This window comes from Branchiostoma lanceolatum, chromosome 2 (assembly GCF_035083965.1).
Source record: "Branchiostoma lanceolatum isolate klBraLanc5 chromosome 2, klBraLanc5.hap2, whole genome shotgun sequence".
Taxonomy (NCBI): Eukaryota; Metazoa; Chordata; class Leptocardii; order Amphioxiformes; family Branchiostomatidae; genus Branchiostoma; species Branchiostoma lanceolatum.
Genome location: NC_089723.1, coordinates 36,595,761 through 36,615,012, shown reverse-complemented (window position 1 = coordinate 36,615,012; position 19,252 = coordinate 36,595,761). Strand labels below are relative to the sequence as shown.

The 19,252-nt window shown below is 45.0% G+C and overlaps 1 protein-coding gene across 1 annotated transcript in view; it reads right to left on the bottom strand.

The window, feature by feature from the left end:
- The window catches only part of LOC136427025 (uncharacterized), a 34,750-nt gene that overhangs the window by 11,808 nt on the left and 3,690 nt on the right, over window positions 1-19,252 (bottom strand). Inside the window, exons 2-24 of the mRNA XM_066415743.1 lie at window positions 14,833-15,057; window positions 14,089-14,316; window positions 13,656-13,685; window positions 12,589-12,939; window positions 12,227-12,448; window positions 11,832-12,059; window positions 11,444-11,485; window positions 9,648-9,866; window positions 9,121-9,354; window positions 8,606-8,914; window positions 8,196-8,423; window positions 7,788-8,015; window positions 7,409-7,450; window positions 6,906-7,124; window positions 5,088-5,321; window positions 4,817-4,870; window positions 4,488-4,706; window positions 2,594-2,827; window positions 1,951-2,388; window positions 1,541-1,768; window positions 1,133-1,360; window positions 752-793; window positions 304-522 (exon numbers count right to left, since the gene is read on the bottom strand). Of these exons, the coding sequence (XP_066271840.1) occupies window positions 304-522; window positions 752-793; window positions 1,133-1,360; window positions 1,541-1,768; window positions 1,951-2,388; window positions 2,594-2,827; window positions 4,488-4,706; window positions 4,817-4,870; window positions 5,088-5,321; window positions 6,906-7,124; window positions 7,409-7,450; window positions 7,788-8,015; window positions 8,196-8,423; window positions 8,606-8,914; window positions 9,121-9,354; window positions 9,648-9,866; window positions 11,444-11,485; window positions 11,832-12,059; window positions 12,227-12,448; window positions 12,589-12,939; window positions 13,656-13,685; window positions 14,089-14,316; window positions 14,833-15,057 (4,701 nt within the window). The remainder of the gene's footprint in view (window positions 1-303; window positions 523-751; window positions 794-1,132; window positions 1,361-1,540; window positions 1,769-1,950; window positions 2,389-2,593; window positions 2,828-4,487; window positions 4,707-4,816; window positions 4,871-5,087; window positions 5,322-6,905; window positions 7,125-7,408; window positions 7,451-7,787; window positions 8,016-8,195; window positions 8,424-8,605; window positions 8,915-9,120; window positions 9,355-9,647; window positions 9,867-11,443; window positions 11,486-11,831; window positions 12,060-12,226; window positions 12,449-12,588; window positions 12,940-13,655; window positions 13,686-14,088; window positions 14,317-14,832; window positions 15,058-19,252) is intronic.

Here is a 19,252-nt window from a genome sequence, read left to right as displayed (position 1 = left end):
TGGAATGCTAGGCCTATAGGGGTTCTAATCCAAGATCTCCCGGTTCTGGGCCTAAAACCTATTAGTAGAACAAAAAGGTATACTAGGCTGGAAGGGGCTGTTCTTTTTGTTTATAGATAGTTCAATATGCCACGGATCATCTTTTCCCTCTTGCCTTGAAGGTCACTCGAACTCGGTATGTCAAAAAAAGGAGAGCAATACAAAAACATGCCAGAACTAAAAAGTGATATCTTTTTCAACCATTTTCATCTGTTTCTGTCCAAAAGATAAGCAATGTATATCAGCCTTAAGTGATGTTCCTACCTGTGAATCCATGTGGACACTGGCAGTAGGCGTAGTCAGGCATGGTACTGTCGAACTGACAGGTGCCCCCGTGCATGCAGGGGTTCTCTCCAGCACAGGGGTCGTTAAAGGTTGCACAGTCCGGTCCCTCGTACCCCAGCGGACAGTCACAGTACCAGCCTCCTTCAGGATCCTCGCAGCAGGAAGCGCCGTTTTGACAGGGCGAGCTGCTGCAACCATCTGCGGAGACGAATAGAGGGGGTGGTTAGCGTGCTGAAGAGCTGAAGATCACTGTATCTTCCTCCAATTTGCAATTTGTTGACAATAACTTGATATGGCAAATAGTTAGCAATTCAAGATTAAGAATTGATGGAGGTATGAGATCAAACAAGTTTAAGTTCAATATGACTTAAAATATATAGCAGTAATCTAAAGATCACAGATACGAAATTAAGAAGTATGTACTCACCGGTCTCATTGTGCTGCACATCGCAGTATGTCCCCGAATAACCTGAAGCAATGGGCATACTAAAATTAGAATTTGAGAGCTCATGTCATAACTGTATGTAGTCAATGGGTGAATACTTAGCTGAGAGTAGTCATGTATGGTTGAAATATAACATATTTCAGAAATAGTCATAATTTGCATTTGTAGCATTTTGAGAAGATTTGTTATTGTCTAGCAGAAGTCATTAGTACCAAAGGTTGCGTTCTATTTCAATCTGCTACTAAACTGAAAAAGAAATATAACATGTAAGTGTCGATAATATCAGAAGGTAGAATGATACAGACAACGAGATGCAGCCAAGAATGGTTTCGTTATCCCTGTAATGGTGACGCCATCACTTACCTTCGTCACAGTTACAGGCATAGTATCCCGCACAGAGCCATTCGACGCAGTCCCCATGCACACAGATGTCTTCCTCACATTCCCCCAAGGCGAACTCGCACACAGGCCCTGAGAAACCTTCCGGACAGGCACACCAGGCATACCCGTACGATTCCATCGTACAGGTTCCCCCGTTTTGACACTCGTCTGAGTTACAGTCGGTGGGAGCCGAAAACTCACACATTGGCCCTGTTGAGAAATATATGGAGTTTAGTGTCAGTGACATACATGTGCATAGGTTATTTTGTACGTAACGCTAATGACTTGGTTTTTTGGAAGCCTTGGTGCTTAACAAGCTTAGGTGTTCAGCAAGCCTTGGATAAGCCTTCTTATTGGTACATTGGTTGTAAAATCAAACTAGAAAATTACCTGTAAATCCTGGTTGACAGTGACAGGAGGCTTGGTTACTGTAGGAGTCGAAATAGCAGTCGCCTCCGTTCATGCAGGGGTTCTCTCCTGAAGCTGAGTTGCATGGGTCGTTATTTAAGTAGCTGCAGTCAGGTTCCTCGTACCCAAGCATGCAGGCACAGTACCAGCCTCCTTCTGGGGCCTCGCAGCAGCCAACACTGTTCTGGCAAGGGGAGTCGCTGCAAGTACCTGTAGGAAAATTGACCTTGTTTCAAACCTTGCAATGTAGCAGCCATTTTTCAAGAGTGTGTCCATAGTGAAACATTCGCATAACCTAAATTGTTTTTCGAAACACGCTACAAACTTTTTATCGCCTATCTACGGTCATATTATTTCTAGTAACTGTATGCATAAGATCATATGAAGCTCACCGTTGGGGTCCAAGCCATAGTACATAGCACTTGGTCCATAGTCCCCGGACCCGCTTGGTCCATAGTCCCCAGAACCACTTGGTCCGTAGCCAGAACCGTAGCCAGACCCGCTTGGTCCGTAGTCCCCAGAACCACTTGGTCCGTAGCCAGAACCGTAGCCAGATCCGCTTGGTCCGTAGTCCCCAGAACCACTTGGTCCGTAGTCCCCAGAACCACTTGGTCCGTAGCCAGAACCGTAGCCAGACCCGCTTGGTCCGTAGTCCCCAGAACCACTTGGTCCGTAGCCAGAACCGTAGCCAGACCCGCTTGGTCCGTAGTCCCCAGTACCACTTGGTCCGTAGCCAGAACCGTAGCCAGATCCGCTTGGTCCGTAGTCCCCAGAACCGCTTGGTCCATAGTCCCCGGACCCGCTTATCTCGCAGAATGTCCCAGAATAACCTGCAAAAAGCAATACTTGACTTAGATTCTGTAAGCAACGAACGTCCAGCAAATTTAGTTTGCTTGTAGTAAGTGTCTGTGTGGAAATAAAGAGAACTGGAAAATATTCAGACAGAAACAACAGGAGAGCACAGAAAACGTTTAACATAGAAAAACACCAGCGGTCGAAAAACACTATTGTATCGACATGGTACATGGTACATACCTTCCTCACACTCGCACGTGTGGTATCCCTCACAGCCCACCGGGTGACAGTCTCCCTGCTCACAGCTGTCTTCTTGGCAGTCTCCGAACAGAAACTCGCAGTAGGGTCCCGTGAAACCGTCCGGGCAGACACACCAGACGTCTCCACCTCCCCAGGAGTCCATCTCACAGGTTGCCCCGTTCTGACATTCGCCCAAAGTACAGTCGGTGGGTACGGTGGTCTCACACACTTGACCTAAATCGGGCAAACATTTGTCATGCCATCAGTAGAGCACAACGGAAAGTAAAGTATACTAGGCTGAAATGGGGATTTGTTTTATCGATACATTCACGTCAATTTAACGTTACTAGACATAATCTTTTTTAACCGGCCTTGGCAGATCACACAAAACCTAGCAGGAACAATTCGTAACAATACAATAAAATCCAAGAATCCATAGCTTGAAAAACGATATCATTTGCAACTTTTCCTGGTCCATTGCTTGTCCACAACATTAACAATGTACATAAATGATAGACCTTAAGTGATATTCCTACCTGTGAATCCATGTTGACACTGGCAGGAGGCGTAGTCAGGCATGGTACTGTCGAACTGACATGTGCCCCCGTGCATGCAGGGGTTCTCTCCAGCGCAGGGGTCGTTAAAGGTGGCACAGTCCGGTTGCTCGTACCCCAGTGGACAGTCACAGTACCAGCCTCCTTCAGGATCCTCGCAGCAGGAAGCGCCGTTTTGACAGGGCGAGCTGCTGCAACCATCTGCGGATGGATAAAGGGAATGGGTTGTTGGGATGCTGGAGAGCTAAAAATCAATCTTTTCTGGTCTTGAAAAGATCACAGATATTAAGAAAGCAGGTATATGTACTCACCGGTATCGTTGTAGTGACTATCATCGTGCACCTCGCAGAACGTCCCCGAATAACCTGCAAAAATTACCATACTTGGATTAGATTCTGTAAGCAATGAACGTCCAGCAAATTTAGCTTGCCTGTAGTAAGTGTCTGTCTGGAGATCAGAAGCCCTGGAAAATATTCAGACAGGAACAATAGGAGAGCGCGCAAGAAATTAACATAGAAAAACACCGGCGATGTAAAAACACTATTGTTTCGACCTGATACATGGTACATACCTTCCTCACACTCGCAGGTGTGATATCCCTCACAGCCCACCGGGTGACAGTTTCCCTGCTCACAGCTGTCTTCTTGGCAGTCTCCGAACAGAAACTCGCAGTAGGGCCCCGTGAAACCGTCCGGGCAAACACACCAGACGTCTCCACCTCCCCACGAGTCCATCTCACATGCTGCCCCGTTCTGACATTCGTCCAAAGTACAGTCGGTGGGTACGGTGGTCTCACACACTTTACCTAAATCAGACAAACATTTTTATACCATCAGTAAGTATGTAGGTAGCATATTGAGGCCGTAGAGGCAGTGGGTTATTATCCACTGTGTCTAGGGCACGGTATTCGAAGTTGGAGCCCAATTCTCTCCTTCCGCAGCCTTTTACATCCCCAACCGAAGTCAGGTATCCATTTTTTTCACCTGGGTCTAGTGATCGTGAGGAAATCGGTACCTTTCCCGATGACACAGCATCGGTGGAATGCTAGGCCTATAGGGGTTCTAATCCAAGATCTCTCGGTTCTGGGCCAAAAACCTATTAGTAGACCAAAAAGGTATACTAGGCTGGAAGGGGCTGTTCTTTTTGTTTATAGATAGTTCAATATGCCACAGATCATCTTTTCCCTCTTGCCTTGAAGGTCACTCAAACTCGGTATGTCAAAAAAAGGAGAGCAATACAAAAACATGCCAGAACTAAAAAGTGATATCTTTTTCAACCATTTTCATCTGTTTCTGTCCAAAAGATAAGCAATGTATATCAGCCTTAATTGATATTCCTACCTGTGAATCCATGTGGACACTGGCAGTAGGCGTAGTCAGGCATGGTACTGTCGAACTGACAGGTACCTCCCTGCATGCAGGGGTTCTCTCCAGCACAGGGGTCGTTAAAGGTGGCACAGTCCGGTTCCTCGTACCCCAGCGGACAGTCACAGTACCAGCCTCCTTCAGGATCCCCGCAGCAGGAAGCGCCGTTTTGACAGGGCGAGCTGCTGCAACCATCTGCGGATGGATGGAGGGAATGGGTTTTTTGGATGCTGGAGAGCTAAAAATCAATCTTTTCTGGTCTTGAAAAGATCACAGATATTCAGAAAGCAGGTATATGTACTCACCGGTATCGTTGTAGTGACTATCATCGTGCACCTCGCAGAACGTCCCCGAATAACCTGCAAAAATTACCATACTTGGATTAGATTCTGTAAGCAATGAACGTCCAGCAAATTTAGCTTGCCTGTAGTAAGTGTCTGTCTGGAGATCAGAAGCCCTGGAAAATATTCAGACAGGAACAATAGGAGAGCGCGCAAAAAATTAACATAGAAAAACACCGGCGATGTAAAAACACTATTGTTTCGACCTGATACATATACAGTACTTGGTACATACCTTCCTCACACTCGCAGGTGTGATATCCCTCACAGCCCACCGGGTGACAGTTTCCCTGCTCACAGCTGTCTTCTTGGCAGTCTCCGAACAGAAACTCGCAGTACGGCCCCGTGAAACCGTCCGGGCAAACACACCAGACGTCTCCACCTCCCCAGGAGTCCATCTCACATGCTGCCCCGTTCTGACATTCGTCCAAAGTACAGTCGGTGGGTACGGTGGTCTCACACACTTTACCTAAATCAGACAAACATTTTTATACCATCAGTAAGTATGTAGGTAGCATATTGAGGCCGTAGAGGCAGTGGGTTATTATCTCCATGAAAAATGGAGATATTGTTTTGGGTGTGTCTGTGTGTGTGTTTGTCTGTCTGTTTGTGTTTCCGCACTACTGTAGTCAGCATAACTCAAGAACCTCTTGATGGATTACGATGATATTTGGTATGTGGGCAGGTGTTGTGAAGCCGAAGTTCAAGGTCAATTTTGGGCCCCCTGGTATGTGACCTTGGTACTGCAGTAGAAATTTAATTTTTGTATCTTTTGACCTGGACGTGCTGTGGTCTTGATTTTTGGGTGGCAGATAGCTTGTGATGTAATAAAGAAGTGGTGTAGGTTTGGGCCCCCTAGCAGCTTCCTCTGGAACTGCAGGGGCGTTTTTGTAAAAATCTTCTAAGGAGAATAACTGAACAAAGGAACGATGGATTTCCATGATATTTAGTATGCAAGTAGCTTTCACAGAGATGTACACAATGAAGTGCAAATTATGCTGATAGGGACTTAATTTGCATAGCTAATGAGGAAAATCTATATGTGCAGTGTTTTCCATTATAAGACTCAAATACATGTACCTTATGTAGTTTATGGGAAGGGGATCATCAACAGATACCAATTATGCAAATAATTTCCTAATTTGCATAATTAATGCAAAACACCGTATCTCACCTAAATTGGAAAATTATAGGACTGTCAATATGACACTTAGTATGCAGGTAGCTCAGACAGAGATATACATAATGAAGTGCATATTATGCTTATTGTGACTTAATTTGCATAGCTAATGAGGAAAATCTATATTTGAAGTGTTTTTCATTATCAGACTCAAATGCATGTAACATATGTAGTTTATGGAAAGTATGAATTAATTTGCATCAACAGATACCAATTATGCAAATAAATTCCTAATTTGCATAATTAATGCAAAAACACCATAATTCATCTAATTGGAAAATTATACGACTGTCAATATTGCAACATATGTAAGTTAGATAAAGGTGTTTATGACCAAGCATATATTATGCAATTGTGTAAGTCATTTGCATGAATAGAATTGTTCATGGAGATATGAGGTCGTGGAACTCTTGTTATCCACTGTGTCTAGGGCACGGTATTCGAAGTTGGAGCCCAATTCTCTCCTTCCGCAGCCTTTTACATCCCCAACCGAAGTCAGGTATCCATTTTTTTCACCTGAGTCTAGTGATCGTGAGGAAATCGGTACCTTTCCCGATGACACAGCATCGGTGGAATGCTAGGCTTATAGGGGTTCTAATCCAAGATCTCTCGGTTCTGGGCCAAAAACCTATTAGTAGACCAAAAAGGTATACTAGGCTGGAAGGGGCTGTTCTTTTTGTTTATAGATAGTTCAATATGCCACAGATCATCTTTTCCCTCTTGCCTTGAAGGTCACTCAAACTCGGTATGTCAAAAAAAGGAGAGCAATACAAAAACATGCCAGAACTAAAAAGTGATATCTTTTTCAACCATTTTCATCTGTTTCTGTCCAAAAGATAAGCAATGTACATCAGCCTTAAGTGATATTCCTACCTGTGAATCCATGTGGACAATGACAGTAGGCGTAGTCAGGCATGGTACTGTCGAACTGGCATGTGCCCCCGTGCATGCAGGGGTTCTCTCCAGCGCAGGGGTCGTTAAAGGTGGCACAGTCCGGTTGCTCGTACCCCAGCGGACAGTCACAGTACCAGCCTCCTTCGGGATCCTCGCAGCAGGAAGCGCCGTTTTGACAGGGCGAGCTGCTGCAACCATCTGCGGAGAGGGGGAGGAATGGGGCGTTAAACATTTTGAAGAGCTAAAGATCACTGCATCTTCCTCCAATTTGCCCTTTGTTAACAGTAACTTTACATAGCAAACACCAGTTCAGGATCATGATTTGACGGAGATAAAAGATCAGAGAAGTTTTGAAAAGTTCAATATGCATTAAGATATATCGTAGTTATCACTACAGTATGTACATTGATCTTAAATTTGACCATAGAGGAGACGATGTAATTGAAAGATCACAGATACGAAATTAAGAGGTATGTACTCACCGGTCTCATTGTGCTGCACATCGCAGTATGTCCCCGAATAACCTGCAGCAATGGACATACTTAAATTGGATTTTGAGAGCTCAAATCATAGCTGTATGTAGTCAATGGGTGAATACTTAGCTGAGAGTAGTCATGTATGGTTGAAATATAACATATTTAAGAAATAGTCAAAATTTGCATTTGTAGCGTTTGGAGAAGATTTGTTATTGTCTAGCAGAAGTCATCAGTACCAAAGGTTTCGTTCTATCTCAATCTGCTACTAAACTGAAAGTAAATATAACATGTAAGTGTTGATGATTTTAGAAGGTAGAATGATACAAACCACGAGATGTAGCCAAGAATGGTTTCATTATCCCGGTATAGTGACGCCATAACTTACCTTCGTCACAGTTACAGGCATAGTATCCCGCACAGATCCATTCGACGCAGTCCCCGTGCACGCAAATGTCTTCCTCACATTCCCCTATCGCGAACTCGCACACAGGCCCAGAGAAACCTTCCGGACAGGCACACCAGGCGTACCCGTACGATTCCATCGTACAGGTTCCCCCGTTTTGACACTCGTCTGAGTTACAGTCGGTGGGAGCCGAAAACTCACACATTGGCCCTGTTGAGAAATATATGGAGTTTAGTGTCAGTGACATACATGTGCAAAGGTTATTTTGTACGGAACGCTAATGACTTGGTTTTTAAGAAGCCTTGGTGCTTAACAAGCTTAGGTGTTCAGCAAGCCTTGGATAAGCCTTCTTATTGGTACATTGGTTGTAAAATCAAATCAGAAAATTACCTGTAAATCCGGGTTGACAGTGACAGGAGGCTTGGTTATTGTAGGAGTCGAAATAGCAGTCGCCGCCGTTCATGCAGGGGTTCTCTCCTGAAGCTGAGTTGCATGGGTCGTTATTTAAGTAGCTGCAGTCAGGTTCCTCGTACCCAAGCATGCAGGCACAGTACCAGCCTCCTTCTGGGGCCTCGCAGCAGCCAACACTGTTCTGGCAAGGGGAGTCGCTGCAAGTACCTGTAGAAAAATTGACCTTGTTTCAAACCTTGCAATGTAGCAGCCATTTTTCAAGAGAGTGTCCATAGTGAAACATTCGCATAACCTAAATTGTTTTTCGAAACACGCTACAAACTTTTTATCGCCTAACTACGGTCATATTATTTCTAGTAACTGTATGCATAAGATCATATGAAGCTCACCGTTGGGGTCCAAGCCATAGTACATAGCACTTGGTCCATAGTCCCCGGACCCGCTTGGTCCATAGTCCCCAGAACCACTTGGTCCATAGTCCCCAGAACCGTAGCCAGACCCACTTGGTCCGTAGTCCCCAGAACCACTTGGTCCATAGTCCCCAGAACCACTTGGTCCGTAGTCCCCAGAACCACTTGGTCCATAGTCCCCAGAGCCACTTGGTCCGTAGTCCCCAGAACCACTTGGTCCGTAGTCCCCAGAACCACTTGGTCCATAGTCCCCGGACTCGCTTATCTCGCAGAATGTCCCAGAATAACCTGCAAAAAAGCAATACTTGACTTAGATTCTGTAAGCAACGAACGTCCAGCAAATTTAGTTTGCTTGTAGTAAGTGTCTGTGTGGAAATAAGGAGAACTGGAAAATATTCAGACAGTAACAACAGGAGAGCACAGAAAACGTTTAACATAGAAAAACACCAGCGGTCGAAAAACACTATTGTATCGCCATGGTACATGGTACATACCTTCCTCACACTCGCAAGTGTGATATCCCTCACAGCCCACCGGGTGACAGTTTCCCTGCTCACAGCTGTCTTCTTGGCAGTCCCCGAACAGAAACTCGCAGTACGGCCCCGTGAAACCGTCCGGGCAGACACACCAGACGTCTCCACCTCCCCAGGAGTCCATCTCACATGCTGCCCCGTTCTGACATTCGTCCAAAGTACAGTCGGTGGGTACGGTGGTCTCACACACTTGACCTAAATCAGGCAAACATTTGTCATGCCATCAATAGAACACAACGGTAAGTAAAGTATACTAGGCTGAAATGGGGATTTGTTTTATTGATACATTCACGTCAATTTAACGTTACTAGACATAATCTTTTTTCACCGGCCTTGGCAGATCACACAAAACCTAGCAGGAACAATTCGAAACAATACAATAAAATGCAAGAATCCATAGCTTGAAAAACGATATCATTTGCAACTTTTTCTGGTCCATTGCTTGTCCACAACATTAACAATGTACATACCTTAAGTGAGATGCCTACCTGTAAATCCATGTGGACAATGGCAGTAGGCGTAGTCAGGCATGGTACTGTCGAACTGGCATGTGCCCCCGTGCATGCAGGGGTTCTCTCCAGCGCAGGGGTCGTTAAAGGTGGCACAGTCCGGTCCCTCGTACCCCAGCGGACAGTCACAGTACCAGCCTCCTTCAGGATCCTCGCAGCAGGAGGCGCCGTTTTGACAGGGCGAGCTGCTGCAACCATCTGCGGATGGATAAAGGGAGTGGGTTGTTGGGATGCTGGAGAGCTAAAAATCAATATTTTCTGGTCTTGAAAAGATCACAGATATTCAGAAAGCAGGTATATGTACTCACCGGTATCGTTGTAGTGACTATCATCGTGCACCTCGCAGAATGTCCCCGAATAACCTGCAAAAATTACCATACTTGGATTAGATTCTGTAAGCAATGACCGTCCAGCAAATTTAGCTTGCCTGTAGTAAGTGTCTGTCTGGAGATCAGAAGTCCTGGAAAATATTCAGACAGAAACAATAGGAAAGCACACAAAACGTTTAACATGGAAAAACACCAGCACTGGAAAAACACTATAATATCGACATGGTACATGGTACATACCTTCCTCACACTCGCAGGTGTGATATCCCTCACAGCCCACCGGGTGACAGTCTCCCTGCTCACAGCTGTCTTCTTGGCAGTCCCCGAACAGAAACTCGCAGTACGGCCCCGTGAAACCGTCCGGGCAGACACACCAGACGTCTCCACCTCCCCACGAGTCCATCTGACAGGTTGCCCCGTTCTGACATTCGTCCAAAGTACAGTCGGTGGGTACGGTGGTCTCACACACTTGACCTAAATGAGACAAACATGTTTATACCATCAGCGAGTAGGTAGGTGAACGTAGTCTCATGTCCATGATGTTCAGGGCACGGTATTCGAAGTTGGAGCCCACAGTCGGGTACCCATTTTTTCCACCTGGGTCTAGTGAGGAAATCCGTACCTTTCCCGATGACACAGCATCGCTGAAATGCTAGGCATATAGGGGTTCTAATCCAAGATCTCTCGGTTCTGGGCCGAAACCCTATTTGTAGAACAAAAAGGTATACTAGGCTAAAAGGGGTTAACGTTGTTCTTTCCTTTTATAGATAGTTCGCCGTCAATGCGCCATGGATCATCTTGTCCCTCTTGCCTTGAAAGGTCACTCAAACTCGGCATGGCAAGAAAAAAATATCTTTTGTCAACCATTTTCATCTGATTCTGACCCCTTTGTCTGTCCAAAACATAAGCAATGTATATCAGCCTCAAGTGATATTCCTACCTGTAAAGCCATGTGGGCACTGGCAGGAGGCGTAGTCAGGCATGGTACTGTCGAACTGGCATGTGCCCCCGTGCATGCAGGGGTTCTCTCCAGCGCAGGGGTCGTTAAAGGTTGCACAGTCCGGTCCTTCGTACCCCAGCGGACAGTCACAGTACCAGCCTCCTTCAGGATCCTCGCAGCAGGAAGCGCCGTTTTGACAGGGCGAGCTGCTGCACCCATCTGCGGAGAGAGGTAGGAATGGGGCGTCAAACATGCTGAAGGGCTAAAGATCACTGCATCTTCCTCCATTTGCCCTCTGTTAACAGTAACTTTGCATACCAAACACTTACCAGTTCAAGATCATGAATTGACGGAGATAAAAGATCAGAGAAGTTTTTAAAACTTCAATATGAATTAAGATACATCGTAGTTATCACTACAATATGTACATTGATTATTGATTAAACCATAGAGGAGACGATGTAATTGAAAGATCACAGATACGAAATTAAGAAGTATGTACTCACCGGTCTCATTGTGCTGCACATCGCAGTATGTCCCCGAATAACCTGCAGCAATGGCCATACTTAAAAATTAGATTTTGAGAGCTCAAGTCATAATTGTATGTAGTCAATGGGTGAATACTTAGCTGAGAGAAGTCGTGTATAATTAAAATCTAACATGTTTAAGAAATAGTCAAAATTGGCATTTGTAGCATTTTGAGAAGATTTGTTACTGTCTAGCTGAAGTCATCAGTACCAAAGGTTGTGTTCTATCTCAATTTGCTACTAAACAGAAAAAAGAAATATAACATGTAAGTGTCGATAATATCAGAAGGTAGAATGATACGGACAGACAACGAGATGCAGCCAAGAATGGTTTCATTATCCCTGTAATGATGACGCCATCACTTACCTTCATCACAGTTACAGGCATAGTATCCCGCACAGATCCATTCGACACAGTCCCCGTGCACACAGATGTCTTCCTCACATTCCCCTATCGCGAACTCGCACACAGGCCCCGAGAAGCCGTCCGGACAGGCACACCAGGCATCCCCGTACGATTCCATCGTACAGGTTCCTCCGTTCTGACACTCGTCTGAGCTACAGTCGGTGGGAGCGGAAAACTCACACGCTGGCCCTGTTGAGAAATACATGAAGTTTAGTGTCAGTGTCCTACACGTACAAATGTGATCTTGGACGGAACGCTGATGATTTGGTGTTTCGCAAGCCTTGGTGTTTAGCAAGCCAAGGTCAAGCCTTCTAATTGGTACATTGGTTGTAAAATCAAATTAGCAGCATTCCTACCTGTAAATCCGGGTTGACAGTGGCAGTAGGCTTGGTTACTGTAGGAGTCGAAATAGCAGTCGCCGCCGTTCATGCAGGGATTATGTCCTGAGTTGCATGGGTCGTTATTAAAGTAGCTGCAGTCAGGTTCCGCGTACCCTAACAGGCAGGCACAGTACCAGCCTCCTTCGGGGGCCTCGCAGCAGCCAACGCTGTTCTGGCAAGGGGAGTCGCTGCACGTACCTGTAGGAAAATTGAATTTGTTTCAAGCGTTGCAATGTCGCAGCCATCTTGCGAAGCACTAAGGAGCGTCCAAAGTGAAACACGTCATATTTTCTTTCACCTAGTTTTTTTTCCAGTAAAAGTATGCATATGAAGCTCACCGTTGGGGTCCAAGCCGTAGTACATGGCACTTGGTCCATAGTCTCCAGAGCCACTTGGTCCATAGTCTCCGGAACCACTTGGTCCATAGTCTCCAGACCCACTTGGTCCATAGTCCCCGGACCCACTTGGTCCATAGTCCCCGGAGCCGCTTGGTCCATAGTCCCCGGAGCCACTTGGTCCGTAGTCCCCAGACCCGCTTGGTCCGTAGTCTCCAGAACCACTTGGTCCGTAGCCAGAACCGTAGCCAGACCCGCTTGGTCCGTCTCCCGAACCTCCGGGGTTATAATACACACCGGTCCCCGTCATCCCGCCTCCGGAACCGTAGTCCCCGGAACCGCTTGGCTGATAATCTGATATTTTATGACAATGAATGAGTTGTAAGACCTAACGTAACATGACCTATTTACGTGCAGAACCTATTTACGTCCGGTTTGGCTCATGTCCACACGTCGCGGTGTATTATGCCAAAGCCTGTTCTCATGAGCAATAAAGAACATCATAAGTATGATCCTCAGCAAAGCATAAAGGCCATGCGTTTACCACGTGAACGCCACGTGCCGCGCATTTGGGGGAAATTTACAGATAAACATTGTTTTTTTTCCATCGTGTTAAGCAAGTGGCCGGACAGACATAGTCATTACTATCATTTGTCTGCAGACTACTTTGGACAGTTACTGTGCATTTTTTCTGGTCTATGTTCTTCAAGCATAGCGCTAGAAGGGAAAAGATTCAGAAGTGGACGATAATGGGTTAACCTAGCACAATTCTTCATTATATACCTCAATATAAATACATGCTCGCACGGCGTATAACAGGCGGAGAAAAACTTACAGACCATGCATTTTCTTTTTAGAAGAGCTGATATTTCTGTCCATGGGTTTGAAATTTGGCTCTGTCCGCGCGGTTTTAAGATAAATACGTTTCGAATTAATCGGACTTTAATTGGTCATATTACGTTACCAGGTGACCGATAGAGGTGCAGAGCACTGACACATTAATGAGACATACGGCATCCATATGGTTAATGTAGTTTTGTACTCACCGGTATCGCCGTAATGATCTTCACCTTCTTCATCGCAGAATGTCCCAGAAAAACCTGCAACCACAGACACAGTTGATTAGATTCTGAGGGCAACGTCCAGCAAATTTCGTTTGTCTTATGGGCTCTGTCACACTTATGCGTATATTCAAGTGCGCGTGCGTTGCGCATTAACATTTCCTAGATTTAAGGAAAGTTTGCGGGGAAGAAGTTGTTTGATGCGTTGACCCACCGTTGTGCAGCCTAGTTATCGAACCGAGGAAATGACTTCTTGGGCTGAAAACTCGATCTTGACCAAAAACGTGTTAATACGCAACTCATGCGGGCTTGTATATACGCACAAGTGTGACAGGGGCTTTAAGAAGTGGCTTTGTCTGGTTCAGAAACTATAAGGATGCAATCAACGAGAGTGAAGCCAAGAATGGTTTCATGGTCGCTGCAATGTCACCGCATCACTTACCTTCGTCACAGTTACAGGCGTAGTATCCCGCACAGATCCATTCGACGCAGTGGCCGTTCTCACAGGTGTCTTCCTCACATTCCCCCAAGGCGAACTCGCACACAGACCCGGAGAAACCGTCCGGACAGGTGCACATGGCGAATCCGTACGAGTCCACGAGACAGGTCCCTCCGTTCTGACACTCGTCCGAGTTACAGTCGGTGGGAGCCGAAAACTCACACACTACCCCTGATGGATATTGGATGAGGTTAAGTGTAAGTCACACATATATGCAAAAAGGTACCCGCGGACGGAACACTTATAGCTTTTAATTTTTCAAATCATATGGTGAAAATACATTGCAATCAGTGGTGGTATCTGAACATTTCAGACTGGCAAAAGTCAAAATGGATATTCGTGTATGCTTTCAATGCAAAATCTGCGCAGGGTCTTAAAACATGACTTAGGGTTGTTTGGTCGATTCATTTTCTTTTTTTTTATTGAAAATTATAAATTGGTCGTCTGTTGCTATATGAGTGGAAAAATTAACAATCTCACGAAGTATTTGATAGCCACAGCAAGATTATACTCACACAAGGAGTCAGCAGATACAATACACACACAATACATACAAAGAGAGTACAAGGCTCCTTGATTTAAAGTAGCATTACGGCCCTACATCTTCCCAAACTCATGAATTTTCCTTGTCACCTCTTTTCCATTGCTAAGAGTAAATTAATTGCAGGACAAAAGCGACCTGCCTACCTGCGAATCCTGTCGGACAGACGCAGGCGGCTTGGCTACTGGCGGGGTCGTAATAACAGGTGCCTCCATTCATGCAGGGGTTCTCTCCTGAGACTGAGCTGCACGGGTCGTTAAAGTAGCTGCAGTCAGGTTCCTCGTACCCCAGCAGGCAGTAACAGTGCCAGCCTCCTTCGGGAGCCTCGCAGCAGCCAGCGTTGTTCTGACAAGGAGAGTTGCTGCAAGAACCTGCAGGAAGAGGGATGTTTGTGGTCTTGAAAAGTATGCAAACATCTAATTGACCTCGGACGACGAAAAACTGTTAACAAGCACGGAGAAAATCGCTCTGAAAATGTGGAGTATGGCATAGCCTGTGTTTAAACAAGCTCTGTTTGTGGGGTCGTGTGGCGCAACGGCAGGGTGTTCGACTCAAAACCAAGAGGTCTCGAGTTTGAATCCCCCTGACGCCACCGATGTTGTGCCCTTGGAAAAGGCACTTTACACGACTTTCCTGACTTCGCCCAGGTGTATAAAAATTAAAATGGGTATGTTGTCATCTGTACGTGGCACTGTTAATATAAGTTATAAAAGTCGAGTGCAGTGCCACGTCGTCCTTGGCTGTCAAAAACCGAATAAAAAAATAAAAAAATAAACAAGCTCTCGGCCGGAGGTTACTGACCCCCACCCCAAGGGGCTGGCAGTTACAGGACCGGCCGGCCGCTAGGAGCGCGATTTGTCAGGCTAGAGTATGGCACTGTGACCGATGAACAAAGTGTGATCCCTAAAATATCGCGACTGAGCAGGAGCCATTTTAGTCGGTCAGTGGTCCCCAGGCGGCCGTTCGAGCATCTGTGGAAACTCGTTTTTAAAGTAAATCAGATAAGAATGTTGAAGGGTCCCGAGCTATCTGAATGATAGGCTTATCAGTTGTAAGAGATACCAATTTAATATCAACAGTTGATCTTGTCATGGGCACGAAGACGATTTTTGTTATGATCACGAAGTCTTAAGTTATATCCCGCGCGACGGTACAGTATCCTGTTCAAAGTTCAAACGAGCATATGAGCTATTTGACGTAGGGAAATAAAACTACGTAGTTTTGGGGAATAATCACGGACTGTTTGAATGTCTGACAAAGCATGTTTAAAACTGATTGCAGCTGCAGGGTGTCCTGACCACAGCAGCAGCAGAACGCAGTGGGCTACTATTACATTTGCATGTCGTATAGACAGACAGACAAGCATAATGTCACACCCTATTCTCTTTTTAATTCTTCCAGCTACCCTTGTCAGCATTTCTGCCACTCTTACAGAGGTATTGGACATGGAAGGTTGTTTTCAGATTGACATTTTTCATATTGATATTTTTGTCCCGCTGAAACAATAAACCGGGTTTCTCAAAGAGAATACCAGATGTTCGACGAACAAGATATCAATAAACTGTACTTTAATCGTATATTAAATGGCTAATAATGTGTTAGCCTTTTGATACGTACCCTTTCAAAAGCATGTGAAATCTAATATCAAAGTCAAAAGGACAGAAAATTATTCTTTCAGCATAAAAACCTTACCAGGACACTCCGTCTGATCTGTCTATCATCTTCTTAACCAATAAGCTAATGAGACATTAGCCCACATTCTTGCGCAGGTCTAACACCTCTGATAACAAAGCACATAGAGACCAACCACAACACAGGGACCACATGCCACGCCTCGTTAATAGACCATGCAGTGTAAGACCTGGGAGTCGGGTGATATCTTTCTGTGACCTGCGGAAACCAACCCTGTTCGGTCACTGCGAGCAGGAGTCTAAGCTTACAGAGGAGCATTGTTCATTGGCTGTGGGCAGGTTGGTGGCGGTATAGAAACGGGCAGGCAATGCATACAAAGCAGGATACACGCTTGTGCTGCAGAACTTGAGGTAGTATACGCTGCGTTCCTATCATATAAGTCAGTTAATACTGTTGACATACCAGTACGCCAATCACCCAAATACCTTCATAAGACAAGGACGACAGAATTCATGTATCAACGATGTTCTAACATCAGCCTTCTTTTATATCCGGGGTATTTGGGACGTCCTTGGAATCACAATGGCATCTGGCCCTCCTTGCCACGCCCCCTAACTCTGAAAGAGAGGCAGGTAAGCTGACAAGGGTCGCTATAAGAGACAAAAAGAGAACAGGGTGCGTCACCATGCTTGACTGCTTGTCTATACAAACCTGCGTAGTGACCACAGGAAATATGATCCAACTTTTTGTACCCGGGCATCTTGGGGTAAGGGACCTGTAGCTAATCCCGTATCACCCTCTTGGCACAGAGTTTGTCTTAGACCAGACAGAAATGGTTGGCATGATATCAAATGAAACCATCCAATGTATTTCACGACAAACGATTGTCAATACAAAGACGCGCTATCCCTCTTGAGTGCATGTGTTCTTTCGGAAGACAGAAGCCCTAGAATGATAGGGATACTCAAATTCTAACAAAAACAGCACATATTTAGAAACCTAGGACGTCGTTTGAGCACACATGACACAACGCAATCATGCTGATGATAAAAGTTAGTTCCTTAACATTAATTTGATTGGCTTGAATTCTAACTTGGTTTCACGATTAAGACTATGTGATTTGTGTGTTTGATTACACTTACGCTAGATGGAAAAGTAATCTAAGACGGGGTATATGCTGTGACCTGCATGAACAGGAGTCTAGTGAGGATATTTCGTCCCTTTTCGCAGATTTCTGGCCGTTGCTTGACATACAGTGGAGGCAGAATCACTCTCACACCTGCCTTAATGAAACAGCATGATTATATATAGCTGCGGGTTCGAGTCATCGAATGAGAACCCCGTTGAAAGAAAATGTTTACATCCTTTGCATTGCATGCTCTTCGGCTTATGTCGGCTTAGCGTGATTCGATTGAAGAAGTTCGTGATAAGCGTTACGGCGTGCATTGGTTTAAGCAATTGTTCACGTCAGGCGAAGTTGTTTAAAGACACGACAGACTCGTGTAATCCGACTTTCACAATACAAAGGTAGATCTGGAGTAAGATCAACAATTTAAAGTAAGAGATCAGTGAAATCCCTGTTCCCTAATGGCCGTTTTACTACACCAGCGGTGCATATCAGCCGCGACAAGACAACTTCAGTCATCTAAATTTACTTTGAATAGCTTTGTATGCTGTCGTTGCCATCCACTACATTGGTAACTTACCTGAACTTATAATTAGTCGAAGGTGTTAAAATTTTGTTTCTGTCGTCTGGAAATCAGTCACACGACTTAAGAGACAACAAAACTGTCTCCACGAGAAATAAATAGATGAATAGATACCTTGACAAAGAACGATATTTTGTTAAGTTTCGTTTTATTTTGGTTGTCTTTCAAATCATACTGCAAAATCGTGGATCTTATTCAATTCATTGAGTTCATAATCTCCAAGCAGACTTTTCGGTTGGCAATACAATATCACCGGTTGCCATGGATACTGTCTCAGCCCATGGATACTGCATGGCGACCCGAATGATTTGCTTAAAGTTTAATCGACCATACAAATCCTTTTTTGGTTGTACAACGTCCAATTAGCTTTAATTAGCATTCAAACTATGATATGATTTATGATGCTTCAGGCAAGGAGGTCGTCTCGCACTTATACATGTTTGTAGACCATGGCGGGACAAGCCTTCTTTGTCTCGTGGCTGTGTTCCGCATTGTGGCTCCTTATAGTTCATTCACTGTCACAACAAGGCCCCCATTCCAATGGATGTTGACCGTTGTCCTTTGAGCGGCCGTAATTAGCCACATCGCTCCTCAGCGATTGTCAAACCCCCGAAAAGTTGCTTCAATGGAAACTGGCGATCCTCAAAAAGCGTGGCTTGCGATAATTTTCACTATCTGTTGATATGTATATACATATATATATATATATATATATATATATATATATATATATATATATATATATATATATATATATATATATATAGGAAGAGGGAGAGAGAGAGAGAGAGAGAGAGAGAGAGGGAGAGAGAGAGAGAGAGAGAGAGAGAGAGAGAGAGAGAGAGAGAGAGAGAGAGAGAGAGAGAAGGTTGGGTGATGATGAGAGCAGAAGGTTGGGTGATGATGAATGTCATGACAACCGACGCTCTTTGTCTCTGACGCATCTCACATCTTAGTCTCTTCGCGTCATCACCCGTAACGTTTATACGTGCAAATATGTATCTATGGCCTCCGTCGATCAATATTGATAACAACACCTACCAACTCTGTCTAGGACAGTGGTTATAGATCATTACTACCACACAATCGTCTGCCTACCAACTATACAACAAGAGACATAAAGGACAGTTTTGCGGCGCTCATTATCTATTCAGTAGCTGGTCTGTTGGGCTCCACAGATCCGGGTGGTAACTTACCTACAATACGTACACACACAATGGGTGTT